A 15896-nucleotide genomic window follows, 5' to 3' on the forward strand; every position below is an offset into this window, starting at 1 on the left:
TTTCATTCCAAATACTTATACTGCCAAAAAAAAAAAAGAACAGACTGTCCAAAAACAGTGCCTAAACAAATAAAAAAGGTAAGGTTAAACCAAACTGAAAACAATTCAAGAGTCTGAAGGGCAAACAGCTTATATAAGATTTAGAATAACGATATAGCCTGATCAAATGTTTTCTGGATTGTGTTTCACTAAGACAGCAAAGGGTGACAGTCTCAAGGTAGTCTGGCTTTCCCCCTGCTCACGGGCTCTGTGGAGGCATGGGCCCCTGCAGTGCCTGGGGCTTCCTCCTCACTCAATGCTCACAAGCACCATCTCAATCATTCCCCCCCTTCCACTCTGATGACCCAGCATGAGCTTCCTGTGAGCCCCGTCTGTGCATTACCCACCTGGCTCCCAAGACCCATTCATTCAAACATCTGCATGATGCTATACCAAGCACTGTGGCCAGCAAGATGGAAAAGTCACAGCCCCACCGTCAAAGACTGAGTCCCATAAGGAAACTGACACATTGACAACTAATAGCTGAGTGTCATTAACCCAAAGGTCTAATGGCCTCAATGTGGAGAATCCACAAGCAGCTATCAATAAGAGTGAAGAACACTTTATGTGGGGCTGGTGAGGGGCCCTGCCTCTACTATGAACTAACCTGCAGTGGCTGGAGAGGAAGAGAGATTCCCTAGAGTTCTGGCCTGACATATTTGCATTTCTCAGTCCACACTAACTCTGTGTCATCCAAACTGTCCATTCTTTCTGTTACCTTCCAGCTTTCAATTTCTCCTTCCCACCTGGGCAGCTGGGGAAAATACTAGGGACAATAATGACAAGAGTGGGTAGGGCCAGGGATATAACTCAGTGGCACAACACCTGCCTGGCAAGCTTGAGGTTGTGAGTTTGATTCCTGGTACCAAAAGGAAACAAAACAACTCCAAAAACTGGGTAATATTTAATGAATACTAACTGCATTAGGAAGTGTTCTCAGCATGCATGTACGTCCTTTTAACCCTCAGAACAAGCCTACAAGTTAAGTATCCTCATCGCCATTTTGCACATACTGAAGGCGACAAAGCCAGCAAGGAAGTGGGACAACAACAGGAACACAGACTGTCTTGACTCCAGACAAAGGCTCCACACTTCTGTGCATTGAGAGAAGACCCTTTTCCCTGGGATCTGCTAGCACACATCTAAACCCAGTTGGATCTCCAGTGCCCCAGTCTGCCAGACAGCCACCAACCCTTCCTCCAACCTCTCTAGATGCTCTTTGGTGCCTGTTTTCCTGCTCTAAGGTTGCCTCTGATAGTCAGTTTAACCGGATTTCACAAGTATAAAAGTGTGTTGCTTAATAGTTTATGGTATTAAGGGTGTGAAAGAGCACTGTGAAACAAGAATTAAGCACATATCATTTCCTAATATTGTGTAAATAAATTCCCATGTCACTTATCAAAATGTTAAAGTAGACCCTCTTGCTGGGGAGATAGCTCAGTGGCATAAGTGCTTGCCTGGCTGGCACAAGGTCCCAAGTTCGATCCCTGGTACCACACACACAAAAAAAAGTAGACCCTCTTAAAAGATTAAAAGTTACAATTGGTATTTTGGCATATGAGCTGTTCCAATATGTCTTCTTTCCTTTCTTACCACCTGTTCTTCCTTCCTTCTCCCTGTTCTCTCTGTTCCTTCTTTCCTCCTGCCCTTTCCCCATCTCTATGTCAATCACTGTCCGTCTCTCTCTGGCAGGATCTCCCTAAGTTGACCAATCTGGCCTCAACCTCCCACTCCTCCAGCCTCAGGCTCCAGAGTAGCTAGGATAATAGATGTGAACCACGACACCCAGCTGCCACTAAGAAGTATACAGAGCCGGGTGTGGTGCCACACACTTATAATCTTAGCACTCAGGAGGCTGAGGCAGAAAGATGGTTGCAAGTTAGAGACTAGCCTGGGCTACAAAGTGAACTCAAGGCCAGCCTAAACTGCATAGCAAGACGAAGATGAAGACGATGACAGCAAGGTACACAGCTCCTGGCACATCTTGGCTTCCATAAACTGTTGAAGGATAATTCCAGTGCCACACCCCAGAAGACTCCCCTTCTTAGCAACTGCCTTTACCTCCAAGCGACTTCTATGAATTTAATCAGCCTGCTTGATTCTACTAAGCCACAGAACCAAAGGACAAGAGTTAACAGAAACATGAGAATAATCAACTTTTCTAGATGAGTTCATTTTCAAGGTAAGATTGAGGGTAGAGTGGTATTCAGATGCTACTGAGCTGGCAGGTACTCAGAATATCAATGTCAATTCTCTCTCCTTGAAAAAAAAGAAACAAAATTCCTGTTTTCTAGAATTAAAATGATGTTTGGCCTAAAATGAAGCATGAGTCAAAGACAATTCAGTGTTTGAGCAGTACACCTCAATCAATATTTCCAATCCCACCATTACTAAACCTATGTCAGAAGGCAAGATAAAGCAAGTAAGCTAATGGGAGACGTAACTCTTCTCTGATTTCTCAGGGTTCCTAAGTCCCTGCTGCTGACATTGTGAGGCTGGGCGAGAGGGAAAGATTGGGGCCAGGCCTACTTCTGCAGCACAGGAGCAGGGAGCTCTATGCACCAAACCATACCAGGCAGGGAGCTGGCACAGTGCACTTTCACTTCGTGTTCCAACCCGATGAATAAGCAAGACCACCGAAACTGGGGCCCAAAGGTAGAGAATTTATAACCTCAGAGGAGACGCTGCTCTACACAGGATCTACCCTGAGTCAGGAAGGTGAAGTGACAAGAAAAGAGAACCAGCTCCCTTGATACCAAAACCAGAAGGAAACAAGGATGGATACTGACATGCCTCCTGCCTTGTTTTCCTACAATACCAAATAATTAAGCCTTATTTTACTGTTATATCCAGTGTTAAGAATAATAAATTGGCTAGAAACCTGTATATAGCACAAAAGAAAAAATTAAATAAGCTGCCAGGAAATCACTCATTCTGATCCAAAAGCCCTTCTGTATCAATTTTCTAATATTTTAACATAAATGTTTAAATATTCAATCATTATGCACCCATTGAGTCCTTTTATGTAATACTGTTATAGGAAGTGCATATATCAATGAATAAAACAGAAGTTTCTGCATAAAACATATAATAGGAGACAGAGAAGCACTAGCACAGTAAAAGTAAACTGCATGGTATGTTAAAGGTGATATGTGCAAATTAAAAAAAAAAAATAGCAGGGGATTTTGTTGAATGGTAGAACACTTGTCCAGCATGCACAAGGCCTAGACTTTGAGACCCAGCAAAACACACATACACAGAGAGAGAGAGAGAGAGAGAGAGAGAGAGAGAGAGAGAGAGAGAGAGAGAGAAAACAATGGAGCTCAGAAAGGCAGGGAGAGAAGTTTAATTTGCTCACGGCTTCAGTCTATGATCAGCTAGCTCCAAGATACAGACACTGTGATAGGAGGGTTTTCTGGAGCAAAGTTCTCTGTTCTTGGTGGCCAGAACACAGAGCAGGATGAGGGCTGGAGCAGAAGGGGCCAGCAAGCAGACATAGACTCAAGGCCTCACTTTCACAGTTCTCCTACAAGTGTACTCCCTAACCCCCAAGGCTGAGCCCAACCCGATCAAGCAGAAACTCCACCCGCACCACTATAAATGTGCAGATACTTCAGGGAATAACTTTCCATTGCAAAGGACTTAAAAATAGATCATAGTCCAAAGAATGCTTTGCCTAATTCTAGTCTCTTCAAAAAAGTTTCATATTTAGATCTGTGGCCCATTTTGAGTTTGTTTTTATATAAGATATGTTTTAGGTCAGGTTTGTATTTTTTTGGCCACCAATGCCAAAATTGTTGCACAACTCTTTGTTGAAAAAAGCCATCATTCCTCCATAAAACTCTTTTATATCTTTGTCAAAAATAGAAATATCTGTGTGAGACTATTTCTGGATTCTCTTTTCCGTTTCACTGATCTGCATATGTATCTGTACAAGCACCACACATTTCTGACTACTATAGTTAGAGCCTAAGTTGCTTTGACTTGGGTGTGTGTGTGTGTGTGTGTGTGTGTGTGTGTGTTGTTTTGTTTTCTTTCTTTCTTTCTTTTTTTTTTTTGCGGAACCGGGAGTTGAACTCAGGCCCTAACTATCTCCCCTGGTTTGTGTTTCTGAGACAGTCTTGCTAGCTTTGAAGTCACTATGTAGCCAAGGCTGGCCTGGAATTTGCAATGATCTTTCTGCCTCAGTCCCCCAGTGCTGGGATTACAGATAGGGGCCACCATGCCCCACAGCTTAAGTTTTTAAGTCACATAGTATTTGAAACAGTGGCTTCCCTCTTAAGTATCACTGCATTTTGGTAAGAATACACTATCTGGGGCAAGGGAGATTGGGCAAAGGACATGGTGGCTTAGACTATGGTGACAACAGCACAAGTAGTAAAAACTGGTCAGTTCTTACTATCTTACAAAAATTAAGACAACCAAAGATTCTGGGTAATTGGACAATGGTGTGGGTGAGAAAGAAGAGAATCAATCAAGTATGATCCCAGAGTCTCGGCCTAAGCAACAAGTTGTAAGGAATAGCCACTGATTGAGGAGGGGGAAGATGAAGAAAGAGCAAATTCTGGAATAAACAAAATCAGATACTCAGATTTCAGTATAGGTGTGAGAGGACTAATAGCCAGACGCCTAAGTGGAGATGTGACGTAGACTGGGATGCCAAAATCCAATACCCAGTACAGTCAACAGGACAGGTAAAGCCATGACACTGGGTGAGGCAGGAGAAAAAAACCTTTCACACTGGGGTTTTAACACTGAGGTCAGAAATAAGAGAAGGAAAAAAGGAAACAGAAAACATGATCAGTGAGGTACAAGTCTACCAGAACGGGACGGCAGCCAAGAGCCCAAAGAGAAGGAGCATTTCCAAGAGGGGACTGTCTACATCATGTCCTGCTGATAAATCAAGAGAACTGAGAAATAACAAGTGGTATCACAGGAGATTTTGGCAAGAGCAGCTTGGATATACTGGAAGGGTTTAAAAAAGAACACAGGGCTGGCGAAACAGCTCAGTGGATTAAAGAGCCTGCTCAGGCAGACATAGGAGCTAGGAGTTCGATCCCCTAGCCTGTGTGCCGGCCCCGGCCCCACCCCCAGGGTGTGCTGAGACTGCAACTGACACTGAGCCAGGTGGCACACGCCTGTAATTCCAGCACTTGGGAGGCTGTAAACAGGAGGATCACTACCCGTCCAATCTACACTGTGAGACCTTGTACATTCTGTCCTAAATACTAAATAAAAGAGAACACAGATGAACTGGAGAGTATAAAGAACAGGATTTGGGGACAGGAGACCTAACAGCCCTTTCAGACGTTTCACTGCACAAAGGAGAAAAATATGATGAAATAATAGGGAATTTGAGTCCCTGAGTTGTAATGTGTGTTTTAGGACAGAAGAAAAAAATAGCATGCATGAATACCAATGAGAATGGACCCAGTGCGCTAAGAGGTGAGCAAAGGGACTTGTTTATGCAGAGGACTGAAATGTCTCTGGCTGACAAAGAGGAAACAGGACCTAACACACACACAGGGACACTGGCTTTGGCAGGAAGAGCCAAGAAAATGCACATGGAAGTGCTCCTCTCTCCAACTGCTCTAAGTGCGCAGTAGACTTGCTTCACAGCAGTCCTGCGTTCCTTGCTCTGAGATGACATCACAACCCAGAATTCCATAAAAAATCTTACTAGTGCTAAATGACAAATCCTGTAAAATTTCTGCAAATGTCCAATGCAACTAGTGTCTGTCATTTGTGTGAAGGGGGCTAGGGATAAAAGAGGAGTAAAAAATAAGGTGGCACCTGTGTTCCTCCACTGGCCTGCAGTCCTCCACTGAAGGATTATCTGCGAAGCACTTGCTATGTGGCTGGGCAGACAGCAATGAGAGGCCAGTGAGAGGCCTGCTATCTGACACAGAGACAACAAGCACAGACAAGGAAAGAGCAGCAGATCCCGGTTGACATAAAGGCTAGTCGAGATGTAAAAGAAAAAGACAGGGCCGAAAGTTACCCTTCTAGAGCTGGGACGCAGAGCTCTGCCATGGAGAGCAGTGACCAAGGCAACACTGTCTAGGACTCGGGTCAACAAATTCCAACATTGCCAGTGAAGCGGAAGACCCAATGTACTTGGGACTTATGGACTACTGGACTATTTTGGAATATTTTGCTGAGTTCACACACAGTCTGAAAGGAGAACAGGATAAAGGTTCTGAGGCAGAGAGAAACTCTGAGCAAAGGAAAGGGTGAGGTAGGCGAACAGGACGCACTGCTAGATGAGCTGGGGAAGGCAGGCAGGCCCTAATCACCCAGTGCTTTTCTAACCAGGGCAAAGAGATCAGATTTTATTCTACATGTAACAGGAAACCCAGGAAACCACTGAAAGGAATTAAGCAGAGAAATAACCTCTTTCACAAGATGAAGTTTTGCTTTTTTTTTTTTTTTTTCTAGAAAGTACATTAATGACAGCATCTATGACTTAAAGTGAGAGCTAATAAAGGCCACCACCCACTGGAGGGAACCAGTGAAATACTGGGGGCTTCCTCCACAGAGCCACTGTGAGACGAGCTGGAGACACCAGGGCATCAAGACCAGAGAGAGAAAGTTGTGACCCTGCATGATGGTGTGACAGAGCAACAGCAGTGGAATATGGAGAGGGATGGGAGCGGAAGACAGGAACACGCAGCTGGACCCACTCACAGAGTCATCAGAGCAGTGACTTCATCAGATTTCCTGGTAGAATAAGCCGTCCCAGGCCAGTTACTTAAGAGATATTGCTCAAAACAACCTTAACCTCCTCACCCATGCCTGATTACATGGGACCAACCTCCTCCTAAGCCCTTCAGATGCTGAAGGATTATCTGTGAAGCACTTGCTTTGCGGCCGGGTGTCAGACCCAGTGGACAAGGTCTTCTGTGCCTGGAAAAAAACTGAACAAGACTCTCAAAAACCCCCATGAGAAGCAGGGAGGGAGGCTTCCCTCATCTTCTCAAGGGTAACACAGTAAACTGACAACAGAGACATTTCTCCCTTTCACCTTCCAACAGTTTTGTTCTGCACTATCACTACTTCCCTTCGTTTCTTCCTTGGCTCCTACAGAGAATTCCCAACATGAGGCAAAAACCTCAGAGCAGGTAAGGGCAGTTCTGTGTCAAGGGGATGGCTTCTTTCTTTTAAAACTGTGCTGGCTGTTTTCAAAGCGCTTTAGGACTTGAGCTTTGCTGGCAGAGTTGGCCATGAAGAACTGGGGCTGTATTCATTCCTGGCTAGAAGATTTGAACAACTTTCCTAAGCCACAGACTGAGTTTGCTCTGAAGATTAAAAATACAAAGAAGGTTTCATGCATAAAAAAGCACTTATCCACTACCTGCTACATCATGTGTTAAGAAAGGTAGAGCCAATGCTCACTGACACACTGTTACTATTAGCTCACTGAGAATTCTATGAGGGGAGGGAGAAACCACTGAATAGCATTTAACTTAACATTTTGTGATGAAGATGAAGAGAGGAGAATGTAGGCTGGATCAATTCTGCGTCCTGGCCAATGGTGGACACAACTGCACAACGCTTGATGAACAATTCTGCCCAACAGCAGGCATTGGAAGAAGCAAATTGGAACAGATACCCCAAGGCTTTCACATAGGGATGCCCAGGTTATTCCATTTCCACAAAGCGTGAGCTAAATAAACCTTTTCTCCTTTAATCTGAGTGTTGGGTATTTTGTATCAGCAAGGAGAGAAAAGTAACCAAGACACACCCTAAAGGACTAAAGCCTTCATTTCAAATAATCCTCCCTCAAATTCCTGTAATCATTAACACAGCTTGATATATAACAAACATGACAAGACTCAACTTTACAACCAGGATGGTTAATGCTTTTCACAGGATAGACAAAGTCCTCTGCAACTGTACTTTCAAGAGAACATATATAGTAAGGGTGCTAAATTTTCTATGCATTTACTTTCTAAAACACATACCCAAACAATTTAAGAGCAGAGGTAGATAAGCAATATAACAAGCAAGTTTCTCAGTTACTAAGAGATTGAAGATGCAGGGAAAGAAACTCCGTGAGTGAGTCTTTCTGTCTGATTACTAGGACCACAATATTCCAGGGCATGTTGGCAACATGTATATTATATTAAGTATACATCCTTCCACCCAAGAGTCCCACTTACAAAGACTTGCCATACAGAGGTAGTCACAGGTTGAAAACTAACCAACGCAATATGGAAGGGAGGAGCGATCACACCTGCTATGATCCAGCTACCCCACGAGGCAGCCAGGAAAAACATGACCAAGAGATATACGATCACTGAAATAAAATAATAGTCTCAATGCAGAACTCAGTGAGAAAAGCAGGTTACGAACAGCATGGTGGGACTCTTTCCATTTACATAAACCATCCGTGAGCAAACACGTCTGTATACAGAGGTCTCTGGAGAACATGCACCAGTTGGTACATGTGCCTGTCTGTAGGGAGTGGAGTCTGAGACAGCTTGGACTTTTTCTTTGCACTTTTCCATAGCATGCAGTTCCTTACAATGGTCATGTATTCTTTTCCCCCATAAAGCAACAAAGTTAAATGTATTTTAAAGCTCCAGAAAGAAAATGATTTCTAATTATGCATAGGGTACATTCCTGGAAAACTAAATTTGAGGTAAATATTTGTATTTTGACTTGTTTCTTTTACTAAAGGTGAACAGCATAACTTCAAAGGTACATGGATCTATCACAAAAATTAATGAAAAAATAAAAAATAAAAACAACAACAACAAAAAAGGTTTTCTCTAGTGCTGGGGATTGAATCCAAGAACTTGCACACGCTAAACAAGTATCATGCTCTACCACTGAGCTACATCCTCAGCCCTGAGAAAACGTATTAATCAAAATATGTATAGTCATGTGAGTGCTTTTTTTTTAACATACTTTCCCAGTGTTTTCATACATATCACTTCTCCCTGTGTTCACAGAGCTGAGGTAGATAAGAGTAACAGAAAAGTCACTATAGTGAAGGAAGTGAGAATACCTGCCTCAAGGCTGGGGATGTAGCCCAGCGGTACAGTGCCTGCCTGGTTCCTGAGTTTAATTTTAGTACAAAAAAAAAAAAAAAAAAAAAAAAAAGACAATACCTGCCTCATTACCTGTCTACCACTTAGACCAGAGCTAGTTTTTCTGAGGCCAATCCAACATTGTATTCGAAGTGTTGGACAGGATCAGGGTTGCTCACACTCCGTTAAACAAAGCAGAAACTTACTGGTTGCCTTCCATAGCTTTGGAAAACTTCTAGAATAAATGATGGACAATAAACTCTTTTCTTTGTTTATAATTTCATCTACTTTAAACATAAACAAAAATCAAAACGTAACAGGGTTTTTTTGGTGCTGCTTTCTCTTATTTCAAAACAACATCGCCTCTAGGAACGTGTTCACAAAAGTATCAACAGGTTACCAAAAATAAAAAGCAGAAACCTGTAAGGTGGCCTTTTGAGGCTACCACTGATCCTTTACATTTCTTCCTATGGATTTCATATTTTCTAAGTTATGTGAACAAACATAATCAAAAGCACATGTAGCACCAGGCATAGTGGTGCACACCTATAATCCCAGTACTTGGGAAGCTCAGGCAGGAGGATTGCTCCACTCTGAGCCACAAAGTGAGTTCAAGGCCAACCTGAGCAGTACAGCAAGACCCTGTTCTCAGAAAAACAAACAATGGGACAGCCAAATAGTTCAGCAGATTAAAGCACCTGCTTAGGCAGACGCAGTAGCCTGGGTTCAATCCCCAGCTGTGCTGGCCCCAAGGGGGGGGGGGCACTGAAAGGGCGATTAACTGGGGGTGGTGGCACATGCCTGTAATCCCAGCTTTTGGAAGGCTGAACACCGGTGGATCACTAGGAGTTTGAACCATGTAGTAAGACCTTGTAGATGTAGACCCTATAGACTCTACTAAAACACACACACAAAAAAACCCCACAACATATGTAGCAATCAATAGCAGCTTTTAGAAGTATGAGAATAAAACCCTAGCTTCTTGCAAAAAATTAATGGGATTTAGTACATTAGCCCTAAAAATAGCAATCTTACTAATGGTAACGATTATGTGTTTTTCAGAATTAAAGGAACAAAGCCTAAATATTCTCTTCTTTGATCTCTGAGAGACCATGGTCAAAGAATATTTTAAGATTCACTCAGAATCCCCAAACCAGTAAAAAATATTCTAAATCAGGGCTGGGAAAATATCTTGGTGGTCTAAGCTCCTGCCTAGCAAGTGCAAGGACCTGGGTTTGATCCTTGGTACTACAGGAACTCCAAGAGTGCTGTGCTGGCCACCAAAACCTGGTATGGTGGCGCCTGCCTGTAATCCCAGCACTGGGGAGGCTGAGACAGGAGGATCACTACTGTGTAGCGAGACCCCATACCAAATAAATAAAAAATAAAAGAAAAAATGTTCTAAATAAACAAATTCTATCTTCAAAATAAAAGGAGGCAGGGCTGGTGAGATGGCTCAGTGGTCTAAAGCACCTACTTAGAACAAGCTTAGCAAAGCACAGGGACGGCAGTTCAATCCCCCAGCACCACATGCCAGCCAGCCCCGCCCCCTGGTGGGCTGAGCTGGCCACACACATGCACACACACAAATAAATAAATAAATTTAAAAAATAAATAAATAAAAGGAGGCATAGCTGGTACAAATTTGCAAAGATGTATCTACTTCATATATTAAACACCCACTGACTTTAAGTGAAAGTGATAACTAAATAACTAATATCATACAATGATACTTTCATAGCTCTACTGAAAATGGAATAAATGTTGCCGCCCAAATTCTAGAAAACCACATGTAAACACCTTTTCTACTTTGTAGTGGTTGATACCTTGTGTCACCTTGAGAAGTTTAGAAATTTACCTTAGTGATTCAGCATGGGACCAGGCTCCTAGCTTTGTAAATATCCTGCCTATATGCAAGAGGAGGGCTGAGCTGGTGAGGGCAGGTAGCCCAATACAAAATAAGGTAGGAAAAGAGGCTTGCTCGCCCCCCCCCCTTGTGCTTTTGTTGCTTTTGCTGTCTTTCCCCACCATGAATTGTTGTTGCCCTCTACCATGTGCCACCCTGCCATGGAGCCTGCTGATTAAGGACTGAATCCTCCCCAAACTGTGCTCTAAATAAACCTTTCTTCCCTTAATCTTGGGTGTTGGGTATTTTGTTTCAGCAAGGAGAGGAAAGTAACCAAGACATACCCTAAAAGACTAAGTCTTCATCTCAAATAATTCTCCCTCCCAACTCCTGTAATCAGTAACACAACTTAATATATAAAGATATGATAAGACTCAATTTTACAAATACAGTCGAGAAAACTAGAAGTCTGGATTGAAACTAACCAAGCTCAAAATATATAGACAAAGATCACAATCTTGTTGGCAAACACCAGGAAGTAGCCAAACACCTGCTGCTATTTAGACTGCTCTTACTAAATAAGCCCGCCCTCCCTCTCAGATTTCCAACTCTCCACCTGAACAACAAATCGGAGCTTATTTCAAGATGATAGAGTTCACATTGCATAACAACTAAGCTACAATCTCTGCTCTTGAGAAAAACAATTTTTATATTTTCCTGCTTCCACACCACCCATCTTATCTTTAGCATAAAAAGCACGTTAAACATTCAGTTATGTATGGTATGGCAGAGACAAAACCACAGCCCGACCCTGAATCCCACTGCAGTAGTTTACAAATGAATAAAAGCACCTGCCATTGGGTTATGTATTTAACATACGCTGTTGTGTTCACTTCTTATGATAACTGCATGAAGCAGGCAGAGACGGTGCGTAGGAAAGAGGAACCCCTGATATGTCACAGTGTCTTATCAGGAAAACAGATCTACACAAAAACCTCAGGCATTCTGGAAGAAGGGAATAATCCTCAGCCACACCTGTCCCTGTGGGTAGGTGAGAGGGCATGGATTTACCCCACCCCCATATTTATTTTATTTTTTTTGTGGTACCGGGAATTGAACTCAGGAACCTGCGCTTGCCATGCAAACACTTATTGTACTGAGCTATCTCCCTGCCCCCCCATATTTAAATAAATTGGGAAAGATAGAATACTGTTTAGTTAACCTGTTTCATGAAATTTCTGGAGGCTTTAAAAGAAAAGAAAAAAGGGCAGGACAAAGGGGGAAGAGGGCAGACATTCTAGGTTCTTTCTTTGATTTAAAGTTAGGTAAGAGGTAAACAGCACTGGCCTAATAAATACTGGAAGTCAGACAAATCTAGGAAGAGGGAAACTATCTAGCAGTGTGTCCTGTAAATGGTCTGACTGAGAAGACATAACCCAGGTGGGCTCAAGAAGGGAACCCTGGAACTCTGTTGTACTCAGAGATGGAAGCTAGCAACTAAGACACTGTATGAAGCAAGAGACGGCCATAGAAAGTAAAAGCACACAATTCAGATGCAAAAACAACGTCAACAAAAGGCAGGATATGCAAAGAAGGAAAAGGCCTCTTCTGAGTTCCAAACCTCTCAAACATGACGACAGAGTGAACCTGAAATGAGAAAACAAGCTCAACACCTTAAGATCCCTCCAAACCCTTAAACAACAAAACCAAAACCAGACTCATGTTTCTCCCGAATTCAAGACTCTTAACAGTATTCCATGGGGCTGTCTGATTTTCAAGGCTCTTCTTCTTCTTGTATTTGAGATACACTCTTCCCAAGCCACTATCAAACAGAAGGTCCTAAAAACTTTACAAAGGATAAAAGAATTTGTTTTCAGCTAACATACCCATTGAAGAGATTGTTCTTATTCTGCCCAATTATGCTCAGAAAAGTATTATACAACCCACCCCTCTTTCTTGGCTCATATGAACAAAATGATTTTGAGCAAGTTTATTATTTGTTATTATTACTAATAAACTTTGCTTTCTTACATATGATCTTCTAAAAACTACCCTTAAAAAGTTGTGCACAATATTTTAGAGCAACGATTCTCAACTAGGGGCAACTGTGTGCCACTTGGGGCATCTGGGAATGTCTGGAGACTGTTGTCACACTTGGGGAAACAGTATTGGGACACGGAGGGGTAGAGGGGCAGAGGCAGGGAAGCTGCTTAGTGTAATGCAATGACCAGTACAGACCACAAACAAGGGATTATCTGGCCCAAACGTCAACTGTGCTAAGATCAGAAGACCCTTATGGCCAGGTATGGTGGTGCACACCTGTAATCCCAACACTCCAGAAGTTGAGGCAGGAGCATCAGGATCGCTGTGAGACCAGTATGGGCTGCAAAGTGAATTCAAAGCCAGTCTGAACTGCACAATGAGACCCTGCCTCAAAAATGACCAAGAAAAGGAAAAAAAACGAATCAAAAGACCTTATTACAGGAGCAGGTACGAGGTAAGTTAGAATGGTTTTGGGGGGCAGGTTTCTTCATATTATACAATATCCCAATATTCTTTTCCAAATGCAACTCTCTTGAATAGACAGGTTCAAGGTGCTCACTATGTCTTACGATTTCACAATTGCATATACCATCAGAGAGGGTGAAGGAGCAATTGTACAAGAAGCTCAGAATTACTTGGGCCCAATGTTAACACACAGGACTGGTAGTTTAAGAAACTATAATGGCATTTATGCACTGTAGCCCAGAAGCAGGGAGGCCTGATCAGATTTCATACTGTAAGTCACTCCTAATTAAATCAGAATACTTTTTTTTTCTGTCACTCTGCCAAATGACAACTAAGAAGTAAAATGTCTTACCAAGAAACATCAACTCCGATCATTAAAAAAAATCTTTTCTGGTTTTGTTCTAACTAGCATTCTCTGAAAAACAAAAGTCCCTTGATGTAAACTGCAATCCAGCTAAAACAGGCCTCTGTTTTTGTCCATTCCTCCCTCAGAACATTGTGAACTATTCCTACCACTTTCCAGTCTCATGTACTGGGGTGTGGAGTGGGAAAGTGTTACCATTCAAATACTTTGTAAAAGCAATGAAATACATCCAAAAGCAGTTAGCAGAAACAGCCCTTGGGTTGTAGAGCAGAAATTAAAATGTAATACCAACAACCTTAGCAAAGAAATGTCATCCTTTAAGCTAAGCAAAGTTATTTTATGACTCCCAATATTGCGTAAGGATCGACTCCTACTGGCCACTTCCCTCCCTGGCCTGTCCTCTTCCCTACTCCTCCCAGCACACACCACCTAGAGATAAGCCTGGATGCCAAAGCCCCACGGGAGGAAACTGATCATCACTGAGCCCCCGCCAGAACACTGTGGGCACAGTTGTGGACGTGCATGAGTCCATGGATGTCCCAGGAGAGCAGTCTGCGACTGACCCATTCTAACTCCGACCCTAGGGTCCCTTCTAGCTTGATCCTACATTTTTGGTATCTCAATCCGACTGGTACTAGAAGTCCACACCGGGAATAACATTGGTGGACCGACCTCAGTCGCAGATAGGGATCAGTCTATTTAAACTCAAGGATTTAAGGGACCTTTAAAATTCCTTACGTAACTGCACGTTCTCCTACAAAGTGAATGGTTGGGAGCGTTCTAGGATTTGCCCGCAAAAGGTCTCAGGAGCTAGGTGCGCCTCTACAAGTACTCCAGACCGCACCGAGGGCTAAACAGCTCAACATTGGACGTGATGGTGCACGCCTGTAATCCCTGCATTTGGGAGGCTGAGGCAGAAGGATTACCGCGAATTCGAAGCTCGCCTAAGCCATATAAGGGCTAGCCTAGATTATAAAGTGAGGCCCTGTCTCAAAAACAAAATAGATAAATAATATGGTTTAGGAGGCAGGGATGCTGGCCTACGCTCCCGGGGAGCACGTAGGTGCTCAAAGGTGCAGACGCTAGGACCGGTCCCAAGTGTGCACACAAAAATGCGCACAGTACGGGCGCAGACTGGGCCACTGCGCCCCGATAGACAAGTCAACGGAGAACCCCCAAGCCCGGGCCACGCTCCCTGCGCCCCTTACCGAGGTCGCCTTCAACTCACCTCTTCCAGAAACTTGGTCAAATCGTACACCTTGTGGTGCAGGATCACCCAGGTGCTTTTGCTATCTTTGTGCTTCTGAATCTCTTCCAAAGTATAGTACTTTACAGCCTGTTCCTCCTGCCCGGCCATCTCGGTAAGCAACGAGCCACCCCAAGTCCACAACGCACAACCACCCTGGCCGCAACACCGCTCGCGTCTCAGCCACCTCCAACCCGGACATTCCCTGTGCTTCCCGGCCTGGTGCCCAGGGTTGGGCGGAGGCGCAAAGAGGGCGCGGGCGAGGCACGACCCCCGAACATTGGGCAGTGTCCTTGTCACTCAGGAGGTCCCGCCTACTGCCGAGATTCTCCTCCAGTCCAAGTGCGCCCCCGCCCAGTGAGCGGATGTTGATTGGCTACAGTGGATGCATTTCGCAATCACCCGCTGCCAATACGCGGAAAGCTGGGGAGGATAGGGGTTAGCTGAGACTGAGTGGGAAGCGGCGAACAGGCTCTTGGGCTCCTGCAGGTCTGGACTCGGATAGTGAGCTGGGGACAGACCCTTGAACCCTTGACGTGCGGGGTGAGGTAGACGACGAGGTAGGCATAGGGACTGTAGCAAACTCCATCCCGGCAGCGCAAGGGTGTTTCCTGATGGGATCATAGCAAGTGCAGAGCCCCACGTTTGTAGCAAGTTCATAAACTGGACGTGATGGGGAAATTGTTAACAAACACAAAAGATGTGAAGGAGAGCCTCACACACGTTAGAAAAAGACAGCTGCACAACTTAACATCGGTGAATCAATTGCCTTTGCCCTTCGGTAACCCACTTCACCAAATTTGCTCCCCTGACCTTTCCTCATTCTCCCAGGAAAACCAAAAAACCCAGGAAAATATT

The 15896-nt window shown here is 43.8% G+C and overlaps 1 protein-coding gene across 2 annotated transcripts in view; it reads right to left on the reverse strand.

Moving 5' to 3' along the window:
• The window catches only part of LOC101593116 (cytochrome b5), a 35089-nt gene extending 19827 nt beyond the window's left edge, over nucleotides 1-15262 (reverse strand). For both annotated transcript variants that reach the window (XM_004640183.2, XM_023700044.1), the window contains exon 1: nucleotides 15021-15262. In XM_004640183.2, coding sequence (XP_004640240.1) covers nucleotides 15021-15149 — 129 coding nt within the window. In that variant the 5' untranslated portion in view covers nucleotides 15150-15262. The remainder of the gene's footprint in view (nucleotides 1-15020) is intronic.
• Nucleotides 15263-15896: the final 634 nt, after the last annotated feature.

Source organism: Octodon degus, unplaced genomic scaffold, assembly GCF_000260255.1.
Source record: "Octodon degus isolate 3935 unplaced genomic scaffold, OctDeg1.0 scaffold00120, whole genome shotgun sequence".
In the NCBI taxonomy this organism is placed as follows: domain Eukaryota; kingdom Metazoa; phylum Chordata; class Mammalia; order Rodentia; family Octodontidae; genus Octodon; species Octodon degus.